At 41.5% G+C, this 25,920-nt stretch overlaps 1 protein-coding gene across 1 annotated transcript in view; it reads left to right on the top strand.

Moving 5' to 3' along the window:
• The window catches only part of STK32C (serine/threonine kinase 32C), a 255,814-nt gene that overhangs the window by 207,625 nt on the left and 22,269 nt on the right, over positions 1-25,920 (top strand). The window contains exon 3 of the mRNA XM_038411624.2: positions 23,709-23,860. Coding sequence (XP_038267552.1) covers positions 23,709-23,860 — 152 coding nt within the window. The remainder of the gene's footprint in view (positions 1-23,708; positions 23,861-25,920) is intronic.

Here is a 25,920-nt window from a genome sequence, read left to right on the forward strand (position 1 = left end):
CATTCTTCATGCTCAGGTGGCCTGGGTGGGAAGGGGACATCTTTATTGTTCATTGATTCTGGGACCAGTAGGCACTAATCAGGCTCCAAGATGCAAATTAGCGTAACCACAAAACTGTTATAAATTATGCCAGCTGCCAACAGACCTTTTCCCTGGACATGCTCACTGTCCTGGTGGATGGGAGGGGGTATGCTGGCTCTATACCCCTCAGGAAGCCTCATGGCTGGTTAAGTTGCCTTTACAGCTGCTTTGTGCTGCCAGTACAGTACAAAGTAATCATAGTGAGGCTGAGAATCTGCCAAAAGAATTCATTTTCCTCCAATCCAACAACATATTCTTGCACCAGATGTAACTTTCCCATTCCTTTCTGCGCGTGGAATACACAGGAGTGTATGTCAGTGTATAAGCCACAGCATGGCTGATGGGAAAGAGGGGAATCCAGAGGGCCTCAACACCACCAAGAGTCCCCATCGGTGCAGGCACACAAAATGTTTCTAGGGACTGATGAGGTTCCATGCTAGAAAGCAGCTCCTGCAGACCCACTTGGGCAATGCAATGGGTGTATCATGTGCTGCCCTAACTTGCATCAGCTCCAGCCATCACCCTGTCCCCTTTGGATCATCTTGCACTTTGAGGAGACTAACCCTGCCCTGTCTTGCACTCACAGGCAGGACTGTGGCTACCCACTGTGCCGGTGGGCAGTGGAGCAATATAACCCTTCTGCCAGGTGGTTAATGGCAGCAACAAGTGTCACTTTCAATATATCTAGGTTCCTTCTTGACAATAATTAGATTGGCTCAAGCCCCCACCCAGAAACCTGGGACAACTAAACACACCTTCCCTGGGTTCCTTCTCAGGCAGAACTTCCCAGAAACTTGGAAAAGCCTACCATCAGAATATATAGGGTAATAAAGAGTAAAATACCCCCCTCTCCAGTAATTTACTGGCCATCTTACTACCTTCCCATATGCCAGTGAGAATGTCCCACAGGTGATATTCCTTTGGCCATACCTCAGATCACCCATCCACCAAACCCTACCCAAGGTTGGGATCAAGGTGAGTAGCAGTCGTTCAAGTGTCTCTTTACCGGTCTCCAGTCCCAAGCAAGCTGCTTGCCTGGTCCTGTCTGGAGGTGCCACCACCTAACCCAGTTTAGTGATTCAGCTTTAATAAATGCTGGGTAGGCAGGGCCTCACCAGAGTCCACTCAGCAACAGTATCCGAGCTTCATCTCCTGGCAGGAAAACATCCTTCCAGATTAGCTCAAGTACATAAAAGTGAAATGACAGCGCTGTCATATCTTGGAATAGATTTCTTATCTTTAGGTTGTTTTTAAAGTGATCTGATATTTCATTAGCCCATGCTTTAGACATCCAGTGAGTCTAACATGTTTCTGACTGTGTTGGAAGTGTAAGCCATTAAAACCAGAAAAATATGCTATTTCACAATCAGCACATCATTCAGCCCAATTATATCTTCACTGGAATCTGCTTTGATTTACAGGACTTTAGAGCTTCTATGCAGTCACACACTATCACGACCATTTCTCCCTTTGAATTTGCTTGGTACTGAAGTTAGGTTTACAGGCCTGTAATTGCCAGGATCACCTCTTAAGACTTTTTAAAAAAAGTCTGCTTTACATTAGCTATCCTCCAGTCGTCTGGTTCTGAGGATCCTGTGTAGTGAAGATGGATTCCAAAAATTTATTTAGCACCTCCGCAATGGTCTTGTCTTCCTTGAGTGCTCCTTTAGCATCTCAATCATTTAGTGGCCCCCACTGATTGTTTGACAGGCTTCCTGCTTCTGATGTAGTTAAAACATTTTTTGCTATTCGTTTGTCTCGCCATTGTTAGTCGCTTTTCAAATTCTTTTTTGGCCTGCCTACTTATCTGTTTCTACCTGACTTGCCAGAGTTTACACTCTTGTGTAGTTTCCTCAGTAGGAGTTGACTTCCAGTTTTTAAAGGGTGTCTTTTTGTCTCTAACCACCTCTTTTACTCTGATGTTTAGCCATGGTTGGGGGGGGAGGGGGGAAGAGAAGAGTTGGTCCTCTTTCTGTTTTTTTATTTGGGTTATATATTTCATTTGAATCTCGGTTATGGAGATTTTTTTAAATTTAAATGCTACTTGGTGGGTTTCTTTAGTATTCCCCTCCCCCAAAGATATTAAATTTAATTATATTATGGTCACTGTTACCAAGTATTTCAGCTAAATGTACCTGGTGGATCAGATCTTGTGCACCACTTAGGACTAAATCAAGAATTGTCTCTCTCCTTGTGGGTTCCAGATTAGCTGTTCCAAGAAGTAATTATTAATGGTGCCTAGAAATTTTATCTCTGCATCCCATCTTGAGAAGACATGTACCCAGTCAATATGGGGGTAGTTGAAATTCCCCATTATTATGCGGTTTTCTGTTTTTGTAGCCTCTGTAACCTCTCTGAGCATTCGTAATCACCGTCACCATCGTGGACCAATGCTTAGTAGTATATTCCTGCTATACTCTTATTATTCAAGCATGGAATTTCTATCCATAGAAATTTTATGGATAGATTTTCCAGCAACTCAAATCTCCCAGAGCCTTCTCAAATGTCAGTCACTTCTGCCAGCTCTCTTCTTGCTTCTTTGTGGGCCACAACAGCCCTCTGCTCCAGCCCAGTTTTTTTAAAGTGTTTTTATCAATACCCTTTGTTTTTCCCTTTCTCCCTTCCTCACTCAGGCACCTGATCTTCATACCTTCCCTTCTCCCACTTCTGCTCTGCTCCTATCACCACGCCACCATCCTTTACTCCATCCGCAACCCTCAGAACTATTTCTTTGCCCTTCCTCTCCATTCCATTCCCTCCCCTCTTTTGTCACCTATAGAAAATAAAACTAAGTAGCTATAAACAGTCATAAGAAAGAGAAGAGAAAACTCAGCATCATTTTAGAACCCAGAATGATGTGCACATAGCTGAGTATCCTCCTTTGTGCAGTTCTTCAATACATTTGTTACCTTCAGGATTTTTAATTTGGGATGATCTGCAATGGGAGAATCTCACTTTTTTCACACCCGACACAAGTCCTCCTCAGAAAACCTATAACTCTTTGCACTGGTTCTCATGTCCCTTCATAGGCAGTGTTAGTTTCCATCACCTTTTAGAAAAAGACACTTTGGGGATAAGCACAATGATTAATGGGTGCTCAGAGTGACTAAGCAAATCCCCATCAGTGGAGGCCTGGAGACATGAATTTGGAGCAAACTATCATCCCACCCAGACAATTACTGCTGACCCCTGTGGGTGATGACCCACAGATTGAGGAAGGCTCACCTAGAAAATTAAGTTTCCTGGTTCCAGAAGAAGCACATTATTTATAGACTGAATATCATGTCCTTCACCACACTAGTCTATTGGGAACTGTTAGCTGGCAGTAATTGATAAGCATTCTAACTATAGCATAAACAAGGGAATGCAATGCTGTTTCCAGTGGAAACATTTACAACCTTGGCAGAATTGCCATCTCTTACATGTCAGCTGGAGCTAGGAGTTAACTTTATTCAAAATGTTGCAGGGAGCAACTTTAGCCATTCATACAGCTTCCCTGTGAGGTACTAAAATAATAGCCAGCTCTATGGCTACTTCCGATTTCTGACCATAACAGTTCAATCTTGGTATAATTGATGAATGTTTGATATTTTTAATGAGTTCTTTGGAAAGATACATACAAGGGAGTTTATCTCCATTATCTTGAGTTTGCTTAATAAAGGTTCTGATTAACTATTTTTTCCATAATATTTTGAGCAATAGAACAGTTTAATGTTATTTTTTTAATTACAAACTTAACACAGCCATTTATCACCAAGGAAGTAGTGGCTATCAATTACAACTAATGCAATCATAAAACAAAGTGGATATAGACTGCTTTAAGATAACAGTGTAGCTAATACTGCTACACTAATATCCACAAAGTGGATATAGACTGCTTTAAAATAACAGTGTAGCTAATACTGCATATAATAACAACAACATCAACTGTTGCGTTAGGATAGGTAAAGGCCAATTTGTTTCAATACTAATCACTTTGATTTTACCTTAGACTTGGTAATAAGAACCCATTCATTACATTTCTAATAACAGCTAGTGATTGCTTTTAATTTATGGTTTTGACATAATTGGCAAAATTATCCTCTGGGCTACTGGTGCAACCCTGCAGAAGCCAGAGGGGTGTCCCCAGTGTTACTAAGAGGAGACTTAAACCTATTCTTTTTGAAAAGAAACAAAAAGATCATCCCTTGAACATTATGATATTTCCGCATTGAATGTGACAATAATATCCAAGCGAAGTACAGGATCACTAGTGCCTTAATTTGGAATGACATCTAAGTTTTCTTTATACAGCAGAGATAAGCAATTAATCTCAAATATTTGATCTGCCTCATGGACATTGTCTGGAATACAAAATACTTGCTTTTGTTTCAGCCCATTGACAAATTGTGCTGTCCAATATAATTAGTTTGAGATAACCCAGGACATGTTATTAAATGATTAGATGATCTTTAATCTAAGTGGAGATTTTAGCACATAACAGTCATTCAAAACCAATCAAGGAAAAAGAGTTATTACATTTCAAGAGGAAAAAAAGTCAAAGTCTACTTTATATAAGGAGGAGGCCAGTAAATTGGACCAAAAAAATGCAGGTATCAGCATAAGCACTGAATTAAGAAAAGAAAACAAACAGCCTCCAAAAATCTCCACAAAAAGAGCACACAAAAGAGGCAAGGGCAAGACAATCAAAATAACTCACCATGTATTTTGGGGCACATGGTGGCTCTTTGCCTCTAATCCTAAAAAGCCCTCAGGAGAGGGAAAGCTGGGTGTGCATCTGGATTCCAGTACTCCATTTCCATCCTCACTCATGCCAGGATTTTGGCAGGAGCTGGAAAACATTCTTGTGCCCATTACAGTAGCTCTTTGAGTAACCTGTGCAGAAAAAAGGCAAGTTTCACCAACAGACAGTTTGCAGAACTAGGTTTATGCAGTGATGAGCTGCCAAAATCTTAACAACTGGTTCCCTCCTCACCCCACAATGGGGTCGTGGCCCACCCCTGCCCCCCTGAGACCCCTGTCCCATCCACCCCCTCCCCTGTCCCCTGACTGCCCCCGGAACCGGGCAGGAAGGTCTCGTGGGCCACCATGGTGGGTGCCCACCCCGCCCCTAAGAGCCAGAGGCACCCACCAGCAGCTCCCCGCCCTGCGTCCGGCCCCAGCTCACCTCACCGGGACAACTGGTTCTAAAAGGGCTTCTAAATTTAACAACCATTTCCAGCGAACCAGTGCAAACCGGCTCCAGCGAACCACTGGGTTTATGTATGTCAGTAGAGGTTGAATCAGTCAAAGATCCATGTCAGTCAATTCATCTGCCCCCAGTATTAGTTTTCTTTTTATTTTGAACTTCAAGTGTCACAGACTTTGTCAAGGTGCCCCTGCTGGGCACTCACCAGGCGGATGTATTTGGGCCCTACATACTGGACCTGTGTGCTTTGCAGCTTTCCTGAGACTAAGAGGAATCCAGGCATTGCTTCTGGCTGTGGGTTTCTAGGCACCCTCTCAGGATATAGATTCTTTTTCTGCCTCCCTTTCTGAGAGCTGGGACTCCATGGTCCAGCTGTATAGCGCCTGAAACTAACACTAACTCCCCAAACTTCCCAGTTGCTTAAGCACACACATCCCTGGACTCTAACCTTGTGGGCACTCTGTTTTATAGTTTACCTCTTCAGGGACACATGACAGTTGAAACAAAAAGACACAGACTGCACAAGGTTTCTAGCCCAATCATCCTTCACTTTAGATAACACAAGAGATAAACACCTGTATGCTGTCCCCTGCCTTAGTTGTCTCATCATTCTTGAGCCTTCTTTGGAATCTAGACAGAGTCCTCAATGCTCCATGCTCATGGCAGCTCACGGCTTCTTCTCCAAAACATGGAGTCTGATCTCACTCCTGCAGCTTGCTTCCTTCGGATTCTGGTCTCTTCTTCCTTTCTAAAACAGCTGGGAAGAGAACCTTCCTTTTATAACTTCCAGTCCTCTTTGTCAGGTGACCCCTTAAGTCAGGCTCAGTGCCTCCCCTACATCCAGTGATCGGTTGCCTGGTTACCAACCCATCTGCAAGGACTTGTTCTTTTGGATGGTAGCCAAATCATTGACCTAGGGTGCTTCCATTCTAATAAATAATCACCAAGGTTTAATGACCTTCTGTTGTTAGCCCTATGTCAAAGAATTTCAAACCGAGGTGGAGATAAAAAGACAGCAGAGAAGGCAGAACAGCCTTACAATCAAAATGGAATAGAGAGTTCATAATCACAAATAGAATTCATAAATTGAACATAGATTCTCCAGATTAGCATACCACGCTATGATCTGGTGTTTGGAATTCTGTATGTTGTCCATGAATCAGTCATCAGCTGGCAAAAATAAATAATAATGAGCTCATTTCACTAACAATGGACTCATAATTATGCCAGCTGCTCAGTCTGTAAAGGCTTTTCTTTTTCTTCCACAAAAGAAAAGGTAAAGCTGTCCTTTTTGTTTGTCTTTCTGTTTGATTTTTAGGATCTCTTTGGCACTTATCTGTATGTGGGGGCAATACAGAGCTTCGCTACTGCAGCAGGAACTACATGAGGTGCTGGGTTCACTGACATGCAGTGGGAGTGCATTTTTAGGAAGGTGGACCATGTACTCTCACCCTGGTCACCCAGCTATGCTGTTTGGGGGTGAAAAAAGCCATAATCGTGTCTCCTCTCTTTATACTTTGGGGTGTTTAGTGCTCAAGAGGATGCCAGTAGACAGCCTCCCCATTATAGCTATTATCTCGTTGTTTCCTTGTTCTTTCCTGTCTGTCTTCTGCCTATCTCCTTCTGCAGTTTCCTGTTTGGTTAGATGGTAAACTCTTTAGGGAAAAGGTCGTCTTTTGGTTCTGTGTTTCTACAATGCCTAGCACAATGGGGTCCTGTTCCTTGACTAGTGCTCCTAAGTACTATGGTAATAAAAGCAACAAGAGAAAATGAAAGCCTTCCACTGCACTTTCTGTCTGGGGTTCTAAGCGAGTTCCCTGTTCATGCACTAATTTTGAATTCTTTCTGGAGATCCCTGTACAGGAGTCAAACAGGACTAAATTGTTCCTCTAAGGCACAGCCCTGCAACAGGTAGTGTAAAAATAAGCATAGGAGAAATTCTGGCTGATTCAGCATCTGTTCCTTCTCTTGGTGCCCAGGAAGTGCATGCTGCTTAAATGGGTGCAATGTCTATTCCTCTCCATTCTCAGCCACCTCTTTTGGCCAATGCAGAGAGTGGGGTGAGGATCATGGCCCTCGCCTCCCCACTCATCAGGAAAGCCTATTGCTGCTGAGGGCACTAGTATCCATGCTCCCTAGCCATAGTGCAGTGGGCTCATATGCAGGGGCACATGGTAGGGGAGGCTCCTTGAGCTCTCTCTTCCTCTGTGCTCCCTCTTAGGGACACAAACACAATCTGAACCATGGCATTGACTTGACATTTTCTTTATAATTCTGGAGTCTCCACCATAAAGCCTTTCTGTGCAGGTTCAATAGCTTCATCTGAAATTTAAAGTATATCCAGATTGCTGTTCCAGCTACATCATGTACCAGTTTCCTTGACATTTGGACATTTTGCTGATTATCTCAGAAGCTTTAAATGGATGTATTGGATGTATTTGCTGTCTGCACTACAGAGAGTGGAAACTTCTGACAGTGGAAACCATGGGGACAGCTTCACAGCAAATAGTCAGCAAAATTAGCCCTGTTCTGTTGTGTGAAACATCAAAGGTGCCAAAGAGAAGCAGTGCAATGTCTTTCTTGGAATAGAGAAAAAAAATCATATTAATGGCTAAATCTCTTGGGCGTAAAATAAATATAATACATTAGATATCGCTCTTTGACTGCTTTTGCTGATAAAGGCAAACCCAATACACAGTGTTTAGGGACAGTTTAGTGAGCAGGCACATTGGTGTCAGTGGTGACTCACTAGAGCATGGTCTGAGGAATTTGGACAAAAAGGTTCAAAACACTTTATAAACATTAGCTAATTAATTATAACACTAGTCTCCAAGCTAAGTGTTATCCCTCTTTTACAGACAAGGAAACTGAGTAAAAAAGTTTGGACGACTTGCCCAGGATTACAGAGAGTTCTGATGTTCTTATTTCACAGTCTGCTGCTCAGAATCACTTGTCTATCAACTCTCCTAGAAGATTGCTGTTGGACATACTGGAATATAATTTTCTATTGGACCCAAAATAAACCAGCAAAAAAGAACAAACCATGTAAATTATTAGCCAATTCAGTTAAAAAGTGTACCAAACATCAGTGAGAAGTTTTACACAGTGTAAAAACTTCAGTAAATACTCAGGTATTACAAAGTATGTTTACAACCAACATTAGTTCTGTTTTCTCAAAATCATACCCTCCTGGCTCTCAGGAGCAGAGATGCCAATGATGCCGTAAGCTCACTAAGTTTTATTTTCCTTCCATATGATCCCTATTTCTTTTAAGAAGTTTCCATCTCAGAGAAGGGAATTTGCAAGTCAGTATTTTAGATTTAGTATTTAAGAGCTACATGGCAGATAATTACTGCATTCTAGTCCTACTATGATAGGATGCATAAAGGACTCTGGAAACATTTTGCAAACTTTAGTAGCAGCTGTTTAAAGAAACAATTACATTTCTTTGTGGCTCTACCAAGTGTTTTTGTCTTTTTATTCAGAAGGCAGAGGTAAGTTTCATGACTTTACAACTACTATCCACAAGCTTAGGTTTCCATGTATTCTGACCTACTCACATTTTAAAATTAACTTGCCTGAAGAAATAGAATAATTTGCAAAGAGAAGTCAACCCACTTTTTTAAATACTACATGGTTCACTGATCCCTGTTTCTGCCCATATACCAGTAAACTTAAATATGTTTTGAAATAGAGACCTATACTGCCCCAGGTTCAGCTGAAAATGGAGTGTCAGTTGTGGATGGGAATACAAGACATTGTCATTGTCCAGGGTCTCAAAATGAGATAGATATGGGAGATGTGAATTCATATATTCTTTCCTGAATAGTAAATGTAATTTCATTTCTAAACTTTTATGCTTTTAATGCAATAAAAGTGAAAGCAGCTATAAACAAACCATTTGGCTGCAACTGAATGTTAGGGTTATTTGGGACTCTATTAAATCACTTATATGAAATGTCTTGAGCAAACTACTACCAGTTGATCCCTGTCTTCTGCATCCTGAATCTGGCAGAATTGCATACAGTTTTTCTAATGACCATATTTAACCTCTGAAAATTTTCTTCTATGCAATAAGGGACTACAATTTAGAGAAATTAGGACAATACCCCCCTTCTTTCTGCTGTCTTCCATGCTATGCTATATAATAGAACCAAGATAGTCTTGAATAATGGATCTCAGATTAATTTAAAGATAAGATAACTTTTATACTTTAACTTTTTACCAAGTAAATACTATGCATTCTGGTACTAGAGACAGGACTCTGGCAAGCAGAGAAATAGGAAAAAAAAGATACAGGTGTATATATATGGTGTATGTATATGCTACATATCTGTGTGATCAGAGAAATCTTGCAACAGATTCATGTGGGGAACATAGATGGAGATCCTAGGAGCTTCCAGTGACTGAATTAGTTGTTGGCTTAAATTAGAGCAGCATCAAAGCCTCCCTATTAGCCATAAAAGCAATTATAATAATAAAAACAGTGCAGAGAGTACTGGATAAAACTTTGTCCTCTTGCTTCTTAGAGGCCCAGTCAAGACTTCCATTGACTTTAATGCCAGTTGGATTAGGTCCCACAAAATCAGACCCCAAAGTAATAGCCATACTCCAGGCAAAGCATGAAACAAGGACTATATCAACACTTCTAGGTGTCAGAATTCAAGTATCCCCCTCTCTTTGCATACACATCCCCCAAGCACATGCTGAAATTCTTGGCTAACTGAAGATAATTCCTATGTACTCCCATTAACATTTTCAAGAAGCCTGGGAACAAAGATTTCTAGAGAGCTTGAATAAATTGGGATGATTTTGTATTTCATAAAACTTATTTATTATGATTACAGGGTACAAGTAGCTTTCATCCTTTTCTCATTCATTACACTGTTTCTGGTTTCCCGCATGTAAACAAGAAGCAAAGGTAATTAATATCCTACAAAGTATATGGTAAGCTATTACAAATCAAAACCATTAATGTAAGGTTGTCCATGACACTTGGAATGCATTTCCTGCTCCTTAAAAATGCACACTGAGAAATCCATGGTCTTCAAACCTTAATATGAGATGAACTGAAATCAAAGAGTTTTTTTGGGTTTTAGGGTGGGTGTTCAATTTCCATGGCTAGCCCCCAGCTGAACTACATAATATAACACAACATTGCCATTTTTAGGAATGCTTTAAGCAATGACCATTTGTGGTTAGAGTATGCAGCAAGGAAATGGTAAGAGTAGAGTTGTTTTCTTATAGTCTATAAAATGTATTTCTGCAAGGTTTTTGTATTAGGTTGTTTTAGACAGAATCAAATGTTACTTGTGCATACAAATTTTTGATTATTTTTTATCCACTAAGTATTATCTTTAAAATGTTCTGAGGTAGTTATGAGCTGGCTGTTTTTCCATCCTTGAAGATATTATGAGTGATGATACAGTTCACCAGGTCCTGTAGCCTAGAAATCACCAGTGGCTTTAACAGAGGTTCACAGGTTCAATTGTACACACAGAAATCATGAAACCATGGGTGTAAAAACAGACAGATATACACGTCTCCTGGTCAGGTGTAGATGGAAGGCCCCTGGGGTGGGTGATGGAGGGTAAGTCTGTCTGGCCTTCATCCCACAGTGGCAGCTCCTGAATCACAGGACTGGGCCTGGCTCCCCACTGCAGGCATTGAGACCTGATTCATGGAGTTGCAGCCCCATTCAGGTTTGGCCAGGCTGCCTGCCTGGTGATGCCCCCTTCTGCAATTTAGCACAGTGCATCCATTGAATCAGGAGGCTACATCTGCCTCTGCTAGAAACCCATTCTTATAGGATTAATTCAAATAGGAAATAACAGTGCAAATAATCAACCACTGAAATAGATTACTAAGGCTTGAGGTAAATTCTCCATTAGAGTCTTTCAATCAACATTGTGTATCTTTCTAAAATATATGCTCTAATTCAACCGCAAGTTATTGGGCTACCTGCCGGAATAATTGGGTGAAATTCTATGGTGTGTGTTACACAGGAGGTCAGATTAGATTATCATAATGGCCCCTTCTGGATTTAGTCTAAAATTAGGGGGCTGCTTGAAAACTCATGAGTTTGGATAGGCCGGAGAGAGGTTTGCAATAACCACTTACAAAGAATTTCACAAAAGAGTTTATTTTCTCTCCCCAAAAGGATACATAATCAATAAAGATCAAGGATTGGATTCTCTATTGAGAATCTCACTCCAGTTCGTGATTTTCATGGATAGGATATCAAGACACAGCCGAGCTGTGGAGTGCATCCAGTACAGGGACTCAGAGATGGCATCTCTGCTGTTTGCAGATGATATTGTCCTTCTTGCTTCTTCAGATTGTGATCTCCAATGTGCACTCCAACATTTCGCTGCTGAGTGTGAAGCAGCTGGGATGAGAATCAGCACCTCCAAATCAGAGGTCATGATCCTCTCCTGGAAGAAAGTGGACTGCTCTCTCCAGGTGAGGGGAGCAGCTGCCCATAGTGGAAGAGTTCAAGTATCTAGGGGTCTTGTTTATGAGTGATGGTAAGCAGGAGCGTGAGATTGACTAGCGGATTGGTGCGGCGGTGGCAGGCATGCGGGCACTGTACCAATCCATGGTGGTGAAGCGGGAGCTGAGTTCTCAGACAAAGCTCTCTGTTTACAGGTTGATCTACGTCCCCATCCTTATCTATTATCATGAACTTTGGGTAATGATTGAAAGGATAAGATCACGGATACAAGTGGCAGAAATGAGGTTTCTCCACAAGGTGGCTGGGCTTACTCTCCAAGACAGGGTGAGGGGCTCGGCTATTTGGAAGAACCTCAGCGTAGAGCTTCTACTCCTGCAGATTGACAGGAGCCAGCTGAGGTAGTTCGGGAACCTGATAAGGATGTTGTAGTGAGGCAGTCTGGTTCCACGCCGCCCCGAGAGGGACAAGCCTCTCTGGACGCCAAAGTGGGCAGAGCCAGCGAACCCTGTGCCCGCCCCTCAGAGGTCAAGGCGCAGGACAGGAAGTATAAAAGCCCGACCCCAGAGCTCAGTTGAAAGACAGCCATCGGAGAGGCCAGATGCATATGGTAGAGCTCCCAGCTGGGAGACCACGGCGATCGGCAGCCGACCCAAGGACTGGTCAGACCAGCCAATGCCTAATGCTAGCCTAAGCCCAGAGATGCTGCCAAGCCAACTGTGCGCCAGTTACCCTGAGGAGCTGCCAAGCCAACCGTGCACCAGTTACCCATGGGAGCCCATGGTATGTGACCCCTTGGAGGATGCCGGCCGGACCTACTTAGCTCTAGAGGGGGAGGTAGGAAGTAGCCTGGGGGCAGCCGACCCTAGTCAGGATGCAACACTGCCAGAGCCAATGTCAGTGTGTTGTAGCCAAGAACCCCACTGACACAGCAGCGGGTCTTCTGCCCCATCTTGTGGGTGGCAGACTCCCCCTCTCCCAGGCTGCTCTGACCCAAGGCCTGGGCTTTACTATTGAATCCTTTGCTTAGCCCCTGCCTAAGGGCCCTGAGCTACTGACTGTTTGTTGCCCCACCCTGACCCAGGGCCTGGGCCATGCTAATAGTGAAATGTTTCGCTCAGCCCCCACCTGAGTTATTAACTGTTGGCCCTGCAGTCAGGCTAATTCCCCGACACACCTGACAGAAGTAGCGAGGTGGTGTGGTTCTCCGCCGCCCCGGAGAGCGACGAGCCCCGGCCGAACTCGCTTTCAGATGCCTTCTGGGTGGTTTCCTTTGGAACTCTACCAGGCACATCCCACTGGGAGGAGTCCCCAAGGCTGACCCAGGACATGCTGGATGGATTATATCTCCTGTCTGGCCTGGGAATGCTGGGGAATCCCCCAGGAGGAGTTGAAACCTGTTAAGGAGGTCTGGTCCTCCCTACTCTCCATGCTGTCGCCATGACCCTCATCAGGAAAAGTAGCATAAAGGAAAAAGAAGTAGTTTATTTTCTCCCCCCAAAAGAGTATATAATCAGTAAGGATCGGAATCTCTATTGAGATCTATCCCTTTTGTATCACTCAGGCAGCACAAAGGTGTCAGCAACTGGCTACAAATGGCCAGCAGAAAATTCTCTCTGCATAGAAAAATTCCCTGGCTGGGTCTCTGCCCTTCTGCTCATCGGCTGCAGCTTAGGGGATGTACCAGGAAAGAAGGTGGCATACCAGGCAAAGAAGGGGACATGTCAGAGGGGCTCTGTTGTACCAACTCTTCACGGACATGGGATCCATTAAGAATCTCATATTAATGGCATATGTTAGAATAGCCCAGCAGCTCCTCTAAGCATCATTGAGACTGACCAGGGTTGGCACATATCAGCCACCAGGAACAGAGAGCCGTAACTAGCTGCCTCAGTATCCCCCTCTTCTGTGCTGGCACGATCTGTATGTCAGTGACAATGTAGTTAATGTGAACAGCAGAGAGGAGAGTTTATTGGGCAAGTAGAGTGCTTTTTTATATTCTCAGCATTTTTGTTTTCAAGATTAATGATTATTCCTGCATCCCACACTCAACCAGCATGCACTAAACTGTTTTGTATCAGAATCACAAGAGCAGCAAACATTTGGATCCATGAGGCCAACCCTATTCATTTCCATTAGAGCAAGGGTTCTCAAAATTTTTCTTTCTGAACCTCCCCACATGCTATAAAAGCTCCACGGCCCACCTATGCCACAACATCTGGTTTTCCGCATATAAAAGCCAGGGCTGGCGGTAAGGGTTAGCAAGCAGGCGCAATTACCCAGGGCCCAAAACCACAGGGGGCACCTAGAAGCTAAGTTTCTCAGGCTTCTGCTTCAGTCCCAGATGTCGGGGCTCAGGGCTCCATACTGTGGGGTTTCGGCTTTCTGCCCTGGGCCCTAGTGAGTCTAATGCTGGTTCTGTTTGGAGGCCCCCTAAAAAATACTCGCGGCAACCAGGAATCCGGGGCTCCCTGGAGGAGAATCACTCCACTAAAGTTCATAGTATCCTAATGCAGTATGAAGCACAAGGTTTGTGTTGTTGCAGACATCTTAAAACCCTTACAAGATTCCTTCCCATTTTTCTCCCCATTCATCACCTCTATACTAATAAACAAGTCATTTGCCCATCATTTTCCAAAGGCTGAAATCTTGATGCATTAGTTCTAACTCCCATTCTTAGTTAGCTGCTTGCTGGTAGGTTTTCTGACTCCGTTTCAAGGGGAATTGTGACTTCCAGGAGCAACAATAAGCTATTAGTGTGTGCTTGCTTGCTTATAGTTGTCTTTTAAATCCTTAATCTTTTGTTGACAAGTATATTCCAGTTAAAAAATGCTATATGGAGATGCAAGATAGAAGGGAGTTCCAGAAGTAGCATATAATGAGCTGTGTTAGAGGATAACATCACAAAATATACCCCCAAGTTTTAATACCAACATCTTGTGAAAACGGAGAAGGAAAAAGAATAACACCAAAGAAAATAAGATGATAAAGAATAGAAAGTTGGATGATAAAACAGACAAAGAAGAAACCAAAGAAACATTGTCAAAATTTATTAGCCTGCATCGATAATCATTATGATATTTAGTGAATCAGTGCTGTGGTGCAATTATCAAGCTCTATAACTATTCTATGATACATGTAATATAGAATAAATGTTGACATTATCTAAAATATAGTGCCTGATTCACCATTGTGTTATTCCAGATTAACACCAGAGTTGCTATAATTTAATCACTATTGATTCTCAATAATGGACATGATGCCAACAAATGCTGGCACCAAGAGGTAAATGTGTCACCTTTTTCCTCTCTTCAGTTCTGATCTTAATGGCCTTACTGCTGTGTAAAGATGGAATAACACAGCCGTGAGTGAGGCCTGTTATCTCTTTCATATCTTTTGCTAACATGACCTCTATTCTAAAGAAATGGAAAAGATGAACAGCTATCAGTAACTGAGTGTCAGTTGCAGCTGTTAGCTACTAGCTTTTCCACTTCAGTTTCCTTTAATAACAGCAGATATCATATTGCAGAAAATAAGATTAGAGTAAGAGAGATTTCATCATGCAGCCATATGTGTCCAGATTTAGGAAATATTTATTACCATTATGCATATAACTAGTAACTGTGGTGGTAGGAAGTGAAAGAAATAATAATCAGAAAAATAATGTGATGATAACCTTGAACATCCACCAGCTGCTACAGGAAGCAGATAGATGGGATCTTGGTTTAACATCTTTTTTCACAGTAAACCTTTCAACAGCTAGGTATGTGTATACATATTTAAATTCATAACATTCTTGTTCAGTAAGAATCATACTGGTAACTGCAAGATAATACCCCTAATTCAATTTATATCTTTAAATTGGATGTTTTTACCAAGCTAATAGTAACTACCCATTATGCTGTCTCTTTCTAGCTGTAATATGTCCATGATAATTTTATATTATCTACCATTAGTACTTGCAAATTGTTATTAATGGAAGTATTCTGGAAATTTGGAATAGTTGAATGGGTTAGTTTATTTTTCCCCCCATGTATAAAACTCATCTTGTTTGATATTGATGTCATATAAATATTCTCTTTCTAACAATATTATGTTGCCCACCTTGTGTCTCCGATATCCTAGACCAACATGGCTACAACAACACTGCATACAACAATGGAAGATATTGATTCTTTCTAATGAGTCATGAGAAATCACCTTGAGGTCAGTCTTAGTCTGCCATTCCAGATGAGGAGCTATATGAATGAGCTGCCAAATTAATTTTTTAGAAAATGTGTGCACTGCATTGTAATCATAAGTATGTCTGATAATTAAAAAAGAGCACAGACATAATTATACCATGTGTAGAATTTTCATTAGCTTATTTAAAAATAGTTACCTTGTTCATAAGACAGGTTTCAGAGTAGCAGCCGTGTTAGTCTGTATCCGCAAAAAGAAAAGGAGTACTAGTCTCTATGGTGCCACAAGTAGTCCTTTTCTTCTTGATCATTAGAGTTTCATTAGCATACAGAAGAATCACAGGTTTCAGAGTAGCAGCCGTGTTAGTCTGTATTCGCAAAAAGAAAAGGAGTACTTGTGGCACCTTAGAGACTAACAAATTTATTAGAGCATAAGCTTTCGTGAGCTACAGCTCACTTCATCGGATGCATTCCAGACATTCCAAAGGAAAAATTAGCCAGTATCTACAATCAAGCTGACTGATTTTGCAGTATTCCACAGTGTTTGAGGCTGCTGGTGGGGGAAATAACAAATTAACCTTTTGATACCAACAATTGCTGCCATCATGTCTGCTGCTGAATAAACATATCAAGGACGAGACATCGTGACTCTTGATGTCAAGGCAGTGATGGATTTAATTGGTTAATTGGAATCTAACATTTTCACTGATGGAATCCAGAGGTTATGCACTATTGCAGTCTGATGTGTGAAAGGTGATGTCTGTGTGAAACTTTCTGAGGTAAAATCACTCCCAAATTCTGCTTCAGAAATACTCTGATCCTATTGCTTTCAAGTCAGTGAGGATACTCTATGTAGAGTGCTGAAAAATAAGGTCTTTTGCAGCTAGGGTGACCAGAGAGCAAGTGTGAAAAATCAGGACAGGGTGTGGGGGGTAATAGGAGCCTATATAAGAAAAAGACCCAAAAATCGGGAATGTCCCTATAAAATCGGGACATCTGGTCACCCTATTTGCAGCTTACATACCCATTTTGGGTCTCATTTAACTTGATATTTCTGTTTGTGTATCTTCAGATATGTCTACACTGCGAAGTTGTCAACAAAACTTTTGTCTTTCACAGGTACTTAAAAAAGCCGCCCCACGAAAGACAAAAGTTTTGCCGATGCAAGTGGCATTGTGAACGCGGATTTGTCGGCAGGAGCGCTCTTCTGCCGACAAAGCTAACGCCGCTTGCGGGGCTGGAAGTATTTTGTCAGAAAATGTGTCGACAAAGTACCGACAAAGAGCGTTTACACACGCTGACTTTTAGCAACAAGGCCTTGTCGCTAAAAGCTGCGTGGTGTCGACAAGCCCTCATCAGTGTCTTTCTGTACTTTCCTTTGAGATCAGTGTTTTAAACAAAAAAAAAGTGACTTCTTTTGTAACTTTTGTTATATTTTTAAAAGGTTTTTTGTTTTTAAAAAAGTTTCAACTAAATCCAAAACCTTAGAACTCTAAAGAGAGATATTATTGCAGTCAATTGCTATTATACATCATTTACTGTTTATTCACATCGAGTCTGATGCGAGGCCTAATAAAGTCCGTTGAAATTGTCAATTGACAATCGGCTTTGGGGATCAGACACTATTCCTTGTCATATTTAATACTTGAATGCTTTAGCACACATTGTAAATTATCAGTGGTAGACAGGGAAAACATAAAAATCTACCCTGAACCATAAGAACGTTAGACAACAAAAATGTAGTTCCATCCTGAAAGTAGCCTGAGAATCACAACTGTGATCCAAGTTAAAAATTTATAACTGGAACTTATTTTGTGGTAGTGTGAATTGAGTGTACAAGATCTTCAGTCAAACAAGACTGGCAAACAACTCATTTAAACTGAATTTCTGGCTAGTGGAGGAACTCCTGAAGGGTGAGGATTGATATAAATAATATGGGGTTTCAGTATATATGTAGTATTTTAACAGTTAACCCGTTGTTTTTTATTACATCATAAATATAACACAAATAAATTGTTTAATCACTTTCTCTGATATGAACTAAATGATTATGTCTTTTCAGAATATAAGGAACAGAATACTAGTAATAAACTATGTGACAGATTGGTTTCAGTCTGTCAGCAGTTCACATTTGATACAGAGTAGAGCTAATGTCAAGAAGAAAATCTAAGAATTCTATAAGCCATGTCTATTTAAATTCAAAGACAATGCAGACAATGAGCTGTCTGTAAATTGACATCTTCAGACAAGGAGGTTAATCATACTCAAAAAAGATCTAACAACAGACAATCAGCCCGAGAGTGGGGTGAGGGAGTTGCAAATGTGGCCAGAAAGTCCCTAGTTGTGTGGCTCTACCTTCAAAAGCATATTTAAGGTAAAAAGTGACACAGGAAAACCAATACTGAAACTGTTTAGCCACAGAACTGAATACAACCCTCAGTGAATTTGGAGACAGACCACAGGAAACACCACTTTGGATCTATGTCTACACTACAAAGTTTGGTCAATATATGTTATGTTGGCTTACAGCTGCCAGCTTCTATATGTCATTCAGGCGTGTGCACAGTTGATTGCTTGCATTGGTGTTGCATGTCCTCATCACAAGTAGTTACATCAATAGAAAATGTAATACACCATGGGTAGGTATTCCAGTGCGCCCTGCACCACCATCTGGTACAAAGCCTTGTGGGACATTTTAACTGTGCTTTGTGTGATACCAGAATTCCCTCAGGGACTTTTGGGGAATTAGGGGTCAAGTTCCCACAATCCCACATTCTCTATCCTATAATGCTTATTCCATACTATAATTTCATGCCATTTTTAAAATTTCCACCGCTTTTCAGTCTGACATCTCTCTGGCAGAAGTATAGCTCCTGCACAGCTCAGCTCAATTCTGATGACTGTTGCTAATACAGGACACACAATTCTCCTGTATCTGTGGAACTTCAGTGACTACTACAACCAGCAGTGCAAGGAGGATGATGAATGGATGAAGAAATAAAAATGCCAGGTTGCTGCTGGCATTCATACACTGGCATTCATTCCACTTGTTAAATTAGCTTTTCAGGGCCCAAGAAATGAGCACTGAGTGGTGGGATCGCATTGTAATGCAGATCGAAGATGATGAGCAGTTGCTGTAGAACTTTTGGATGTGAAAGGCCACATTCCTGTATCTGTGTGCTGAGCTCTCTGACACAGAGATACCAGAATAAGGTATCTGCTAAAGGGAGTGGCAGTCATGGTCTGGGTGTTTGCAATACTGGATTGCTTTTGGTCAATGGGGAATCAGTTCGGAGTTGGGAAATCCACAGTTGGGGCCATTGTCGTCTGAGTGTGCAAAGTCATTTAGCATATCCTTCTGCATGGGACTGTGACTCTCAGCAATGTGCAGGAAATAGTAGGTGGATTTGAAGCAATGGGGTTCGCAAACTGATGTAGACAGGATGCATACTCCTATTCTGGCATCAATTCCACCTCGCCAGTGAGTACATACACTGAAAGGGGAACTTTTTCCGGGGTTCTGCAACCACTAGTGGGTCACTGGGGATACTTCACTGATAACAATAGTGTGGGCTGGGCAGGGAATGTGTATGATGCTTGCATCTTTAAGAACAGAGGACTCTTCCAAAAGCTGCAAGCAGGGATATTCTTCCTTGACTGGCACATTCACTTTGGCAATGTTGACATGCCAGTAGTAAATCTGGAGGACTCAGCCTGTCTCTTGCTCCTGTGGCTCAGGAAGCTGTACATTGGCTACCTTGACAGAACCAAGAAAAGATTCAACTACTGGCTGAGCAGGTTCAGGGTGACTGCTGAATGTGCATTTGATAGACTCAAAGCACAGTGGTGATATTTAATAACTACACTGGAACTCAGGAAGGCACACATTCCTATCGTTATTGCTGCATGTTGTCTATTACATAATATTTGTGAAACAAAAGGGAAAAGGCTATTGGCTAAGTGGAGGGCTGAGGTGGACCTGCTGTTTGCTGAATTTGAACAGCCAGACACAGAGGCTATTAGAAGAGCCAGCTGTGGAGCTATACAGTTGATGGAGTCCTTTAAAAACTCATTTTAATAGTCAGCTATAGTTGTGTTATACAATGCTTTGGGGAACTTGTGTGCCTGTTATGGATTTGTAATTCGGCAAATCTGCTTGGTGCAAACTAGTAAAATATACTCTGCATTTCAAAAAAATAAAACTTTGTGTGCAAATAAATGGGAAACAAAGTTAAAGTGCAAATAAACAAGTTAAACATTTTAGCAGCACTGTAAGAGTGTGATGCATTCTTATAAAAACTGAGTAAAACATGCATGTTTATGTATTCAATATTACAATGTTTCATTCATGGTAAAAAACAAGTAGGGGACTGTGCTTTCTGGCTTATTCAGTAGTTATCACTGATCAAAATAAGTCCAGTCATCGTTCTATTTGTTTTCCCCTGCCATGGAGTGGTAGGGGTAAGGGTTCATGTTCTGCTGCCACCTGGTATGCTGTGATAGGGATTAGTGATCACAGAGTTTTCCATGGAATGGCAAGGCAGCTGTGTATTCGGTCTTTGGGCATTTAGCTCAATAATGTTCTGCAACATCTGCGTTTGTTGCCTGAGCAAACCCATAATGTCCTGGTGCATTTCCTGCCTTACTTCTCTGTCCTTTGCCTCTCCTCCAACAACCTTTCTAAACAGTCTTTCCATTCCTGGCCCTTACCCTGATTTTAGCCATTTGGCTCCTCCAATCCCCATGTTCACAGTCAGCCGCTGTGGAGCACTGGAAGATATCACAAAACATGTCCTCCCTGGTCTGCTTCCTTCTTCCCCGATCTAGGTCAGGCATTCAGCAGACATGGAGGGGGCACCTCTGAAGGCCCCCATGCTAGAGGCTGCTGATTAAAACATACAGATACAGCATTATATTTACAGTCACAATGGCAAGGGAAAGGTAAGTCTCACAACTCTCTTACTTTATTTCCATAAAAATCTTTAATACAAAATGCTAATTGTCACTTTAGCTTTGAAGCACCTTGTTACAGCATCACTCTTCAGCTTAAGCCATGGTTAATACAGAGTATTATGGGGGTCATGGAAACTGTTGCATTGACGGTTTAGATGCTGACTGCTCCTTGGTATGAGTATAGGGAAAGTGTAGTAAATATTGCTAATATTTTCACATACAGTGGTGATTTTGACTAACATCTCACTCCTCAGGGTGACAAAGATCCAGAGAACATTGCAATTACTGGCATGCCGAAGCCCCTTGGTCCATATGTTGCTAGTCTGCTTATTGTAATGGTGCCAGCAGAACTCATCACAGAGTGGCATGGGGCTGTCTCCTATCGCCTGGGAAAACACAAGGTTGCCATCCCTAGAAATGTTTGGGAGAGGGTTGTAGAGCATTTCCATGAAAGTTGAGAGATTGTTGAAGAAGATAAGAGAGACATCCTCTTCAGATAAACAAAGTATTCCCCCTGGGGAGAATTGTGGGTCCCCTGTCTAACTCAATAGGCCAAAGAATGGAAAAGCGAACATCAGTTGTATCTCTTCATTCTACCTCTATCCGGAGGAGGGCAGTGATCTGTTGTGGATTGTGTCAATTGGACTGCTACATTAAATTTTTTTTAATTAATTTCCTAACATGTCGTAGTTCATTAAAGTGTCAACTAAATATGCATTCTAAAGCATTAATTTTAATCGTATTTCCAGTGCTGGTTTTAAAAGTAAAGTGAAGATACAAAAGTTGATGAATTTGTTCTCTAACTGGGCTGATGGGATAAGTGCTATTTTTAAAAAGCGAAGAAAGGCAGAGGGAGCCAGGAAGGAGAGGTTTCAGGCACCGAAAAGGGAAACAAACTGCTTGTAAGGAATAATGCATCTGTGCATGTACCTGAGCTCCCTTCCCCTCCATCTCCAGGCTTATCTGTGCTTGCCTGTTGGGACTGGCCCAACTACAGTGGAATTTTGAAGAGCTCCTGGCTCGCTGCAGGCTCACCTTCCACGTCCCCTATCCCCTCTTCATCCTCCTCCCTGTGCACTGCAGGAGTTATCATACCTGGGTATAATGCAGTGTCAACAGTCACATTCAGGGTGCTGGTGGAGTTCCCACCAAGTCTGGCATACGGTTTACAGTAGAAGTAGCCTCCTGGGTAGCCCCAGATTTGTTGTTGCTTTCCCTCACTTTCTGATAGGCCTGCCAAAGTTCCTTGGCTTTCACCCGGCATTGATTCTCATCCCTGTCATGCTCAAAGTTTAGCATCCCCGGTGCAATCTTCGTGAAGATATCTGTGTTCCTTCAGCTGCTCCTTAGCTAGGCTTGCACAGCCTCTTCTTCCCAGAGGCCAAGGAGATCCTGGACTTCTGCTCTAGTCCAGGCAGGAGCATGTCGAAGTATAGTTCTCTGTCAGTGCAGAGCTGGCAGATGCTCGCAAAGGTGGGCTAGAAGGTTTGCTCACCAAGGTGGCCAACCAGGAAAAGGCATTTCAAAAACATGTTGAGGTTTTTAAAGAGGGTGGGGTGCGACAGGCTTCCAGGATCTATGACCTCTGGGCAGTAGAGTTCAAAATTGTGACCAGAGTGACCATTGTCATAGGGAATGGTGCATTGTGGGATAACTGCTGGAGGACAATTAGGGTTGGCACAGGTGATGCAGTGTCTACATTAGCACTATGCTGATAAAATAGGTCAACTGTGGCTGTGCATCATTTGGCAGGGGTGCTGCGGGGGGGCTGTAATTGTGCTTAAGTTGATGGGAGACATTTAGGTTTGGATAATACAAACCTATGTGAAACAAGTCGACTTAGGTCAATCCATCTTTGTAGTGTAGACCAGACCTGGGGAAGGAGATGTTTGTGATAATAAGACAGTTATATCAAAGGAACCAGAAATGCATAAGAGGACTGTGAAAGAGACCTAATACTATAAGCTACATGGGACTGATAGGCTTGGTGGCCAAATGGATCACAAGGGAGAAAAGGAAAAAAATGCTCCCTAGAAATGTAAGTTTCTTTACTTAGTTACTGTAACTAAGCATGAATATGTACCTGCCTAGCTTAACTCTTTCCAAGTATGAGACTAGATCTGTTATACAGTCTATTTCTTTTGTCTTAATCTTGTTTTTAATTTATTCTTAAAGAACCTTCTTTTTAAATAGACCATTTGAATCTTTGTCAGTTGTCTGCAATTTCATGAATTGAGTGGTGAAAAAAACTAAGCAACAGCAGTGAAGGAAGGGTGTCTGGACTGGAGCACTCTAGAGCCCTGATCCGTGGTGGAAGCTTTTAGGAGCTAAGGCATAAAACAACAAATACTGCTATGAATAAAAGGGCATACCTGACCCATTAGGTGTGCCATTCACATGGCTGCAGTCATATGGGTGCACAAGGAGTGCCTAGTGACTGTAGATGGGAATTGAGTTTAAACGATGTCAACAAAATTCAGATCTACATTTTGATCACTCCAGAGTTCGAGGATGTTTGAATGTGGGATTCTGATTTGGCCTATTATAAAGATAAAGGGTCAGTTCTAAAATTCTGATTCAGATCCAGTTCAGAATTCAAACATCTTCTACAGTCCACAAGTATTTGAACTGATAACTTTGTACAGGCCAATATTTAAAGAGCGCCTGAATTAAAATGGGCCTGATTTTGCCAAGTGTTCCTTTCACCCCATCCCCACTAGTTTAATTAGCACTGTGCTGAATACCACACATATTTGAGCCCCAAGACACCAAATGATACAGCTATAGTCAGATAAAACATCAAGTAAAGGTATATCACTGTCATCTACTTTTTTTTGTGTGTGTGTGGTTCTAGGTGTGTATTGTACAAAAGAGAGATACGGAGAAGATGTATGCCATGAAGTACATGAACAAACAACAATGCATCGAAAGAGATGAGGTTCGAAACGTGTTTAGAGAATTAGAGATCCTGCAGGAAATAGAGCATGTATTCTTGGTGAATCTCTGGTGAATATCTTCTTTTCTGATGTACACTTCTGGTGACTGCATGCATTCACAAACACCTTACAGTAACACTCATAGTCAGACAGTTTGCACTTGACAAGGGGCGATGAAAGAAATCTACTGAGTTGTCCCTATATTATCAGTGGATTTCTTGCTTATGTGAAAACTCGAGGAATCTGTCCTGACAGCTAAGATGTCTACATTTTAAGGCACATTTTTAAATGCATTTGATAAATTATCTTACAGAAAATTCTTTAGAATTTTTTTTTAAATTGGTAAGCAAGTTTTCTTTCAAATCTGAAAATCAAATAACTGTTCGGCTAACACTTTTCAAGTTAAATTTAAAATAATTTTGCAATACAACATGTTAAAGTGAAGTTTGGCAAAGGAACCTTGATGCAGTCAAACAATTTAATCATAGTATTTAATTAAAGAGCTCATACATTATTGTACTTTATGTATGGAGATACTGATCACTGTGATTCTGTCCATGTTCTTTACTTTTTCATCATGAATTGTGTGCTATATTTTGTAATCCTTGTATCAGGCACAAACTGGAATTTAAAGAATTAAAAGAAACTGGTAGCTCTCCATGATGTAGATTGTTTACCATCTTAATAATAAATAACAATAAATAATAATAATGCCAGCAACATGGTACAAATGTACTAAAAGAGTATGGGGCTTTACACATGGTTCCTGTCTCTCAGGAATCTTTCATTCTAAAGGAATTGATCTTGCAAACACTTGCTACGTACTGGGTAAATGGACTGCTCTGGATCATAAGCACTAGAAGTAAGATTTTGCTAGGTAGGCCCTATTAGAGGGGCCCCAGTTCATCAAGGCAGTTTAAATATGCACTTTAAGTTGGGCACATGTTTAAGTAATCTTGCTAAATGGAGGCCAGGATGACAAAGAGAGGCCTGTGAGGAGGGTGGCCAGACTATATAAAATATGGTCATACAGATGCTCCAGCGGCACCTTACATCTCATGCTATACAGTGAGCATCCAAAGATCCATTTCAAAAGCTTTTTATGGATCAAAACAATTTTTAGACTTTAGCTGTGCTATAAGGAAATAATTGCAAAAATTAAGAGTCAAATCATTGGTATTTGTTGCAGTGAACCAGTCATTGCATCGTCTTTGCCAATGGATACATGATCAAGTTTGAACTCATATTAATACTGAGCAATTTCAAATGTAATCACCTTAGCTAGTGTTGTCCTTTTGAGACATATTTAAGTAGTCTATTCAAATTATCAGCCATATGGCAATTATTGAAAGCCTTGTTGTAAACAAAATGCTTTATAAAAAGTTAAACTGGTCAATTAAAAGTGCATTCCTTTATAATTCAGACTTATTTTCGGTATTCACTTTTGCACAACCTAAATCTATTGGCTGATGATAGAAAATGATCCAATAAGCCCCAAAGGATCATAAGTTCATTTTTGATGACCATGGCAATAGTCCAGATATTTATCTGAAGTTTATCAAAATATTTGATGTTCCTTCCACCACCATCTTCATGACCCTCTAATGGGTCCTGATCCAAGTTACCCCTGCTGCAATTGCTCTTGCCTCCCCACCACACATGCTCTTTTGCAGGGATCAGCAAATCTCAGTAAGTCTGTCATCTTCCTTGATGGGCCCTGGAAGCTGAATTCAAATTGTGCATGCTCAGAGACGCTGTGCCAAGAGAGCATTTAATGCATGAATGCTCATAAGATTCATTGGCAGCCAGGCCCAACAAACAGGTATTCAGGTATTCAGAACTACTGAGTTCCATGATAGAATATTCAAAGAAAGCATTAGGAAAGAGGTAATATTGGAAGATACAGGAATGGATCCATGACCCATATTTATAGACAGTGGGAAAGGTCAAATCTATATAGCTTGGTGGAAGGAAGCTGGGGTCAGGTAAGAAGGTTACAAGAAGGGAGGGTGATGTGGCCGTACTGGGAAAGAGGATGAAAGTGAGAAAGAGAGGGAGAGAGATTGGCCATCCTTATCCAAACTGAACATTGGCGTAGCTTAAAATTTTGAGTTGCTTTTATATTTTTCA

This window comes from Dermochelys coriacea, chromosome 7 (assembly GCF_009764565.3).
Source record: "Dermochelys coriacea isolate rDerCor1 chromosome 7, rDerCor1.pri.v4, whole genome shotgun sequence".
Taxonomy (NCBI): Eukaryota; Metazoa; Chordata; order Testudines; family Dermochelyidae; genus Dermochelys; species Dermochelys coriacea.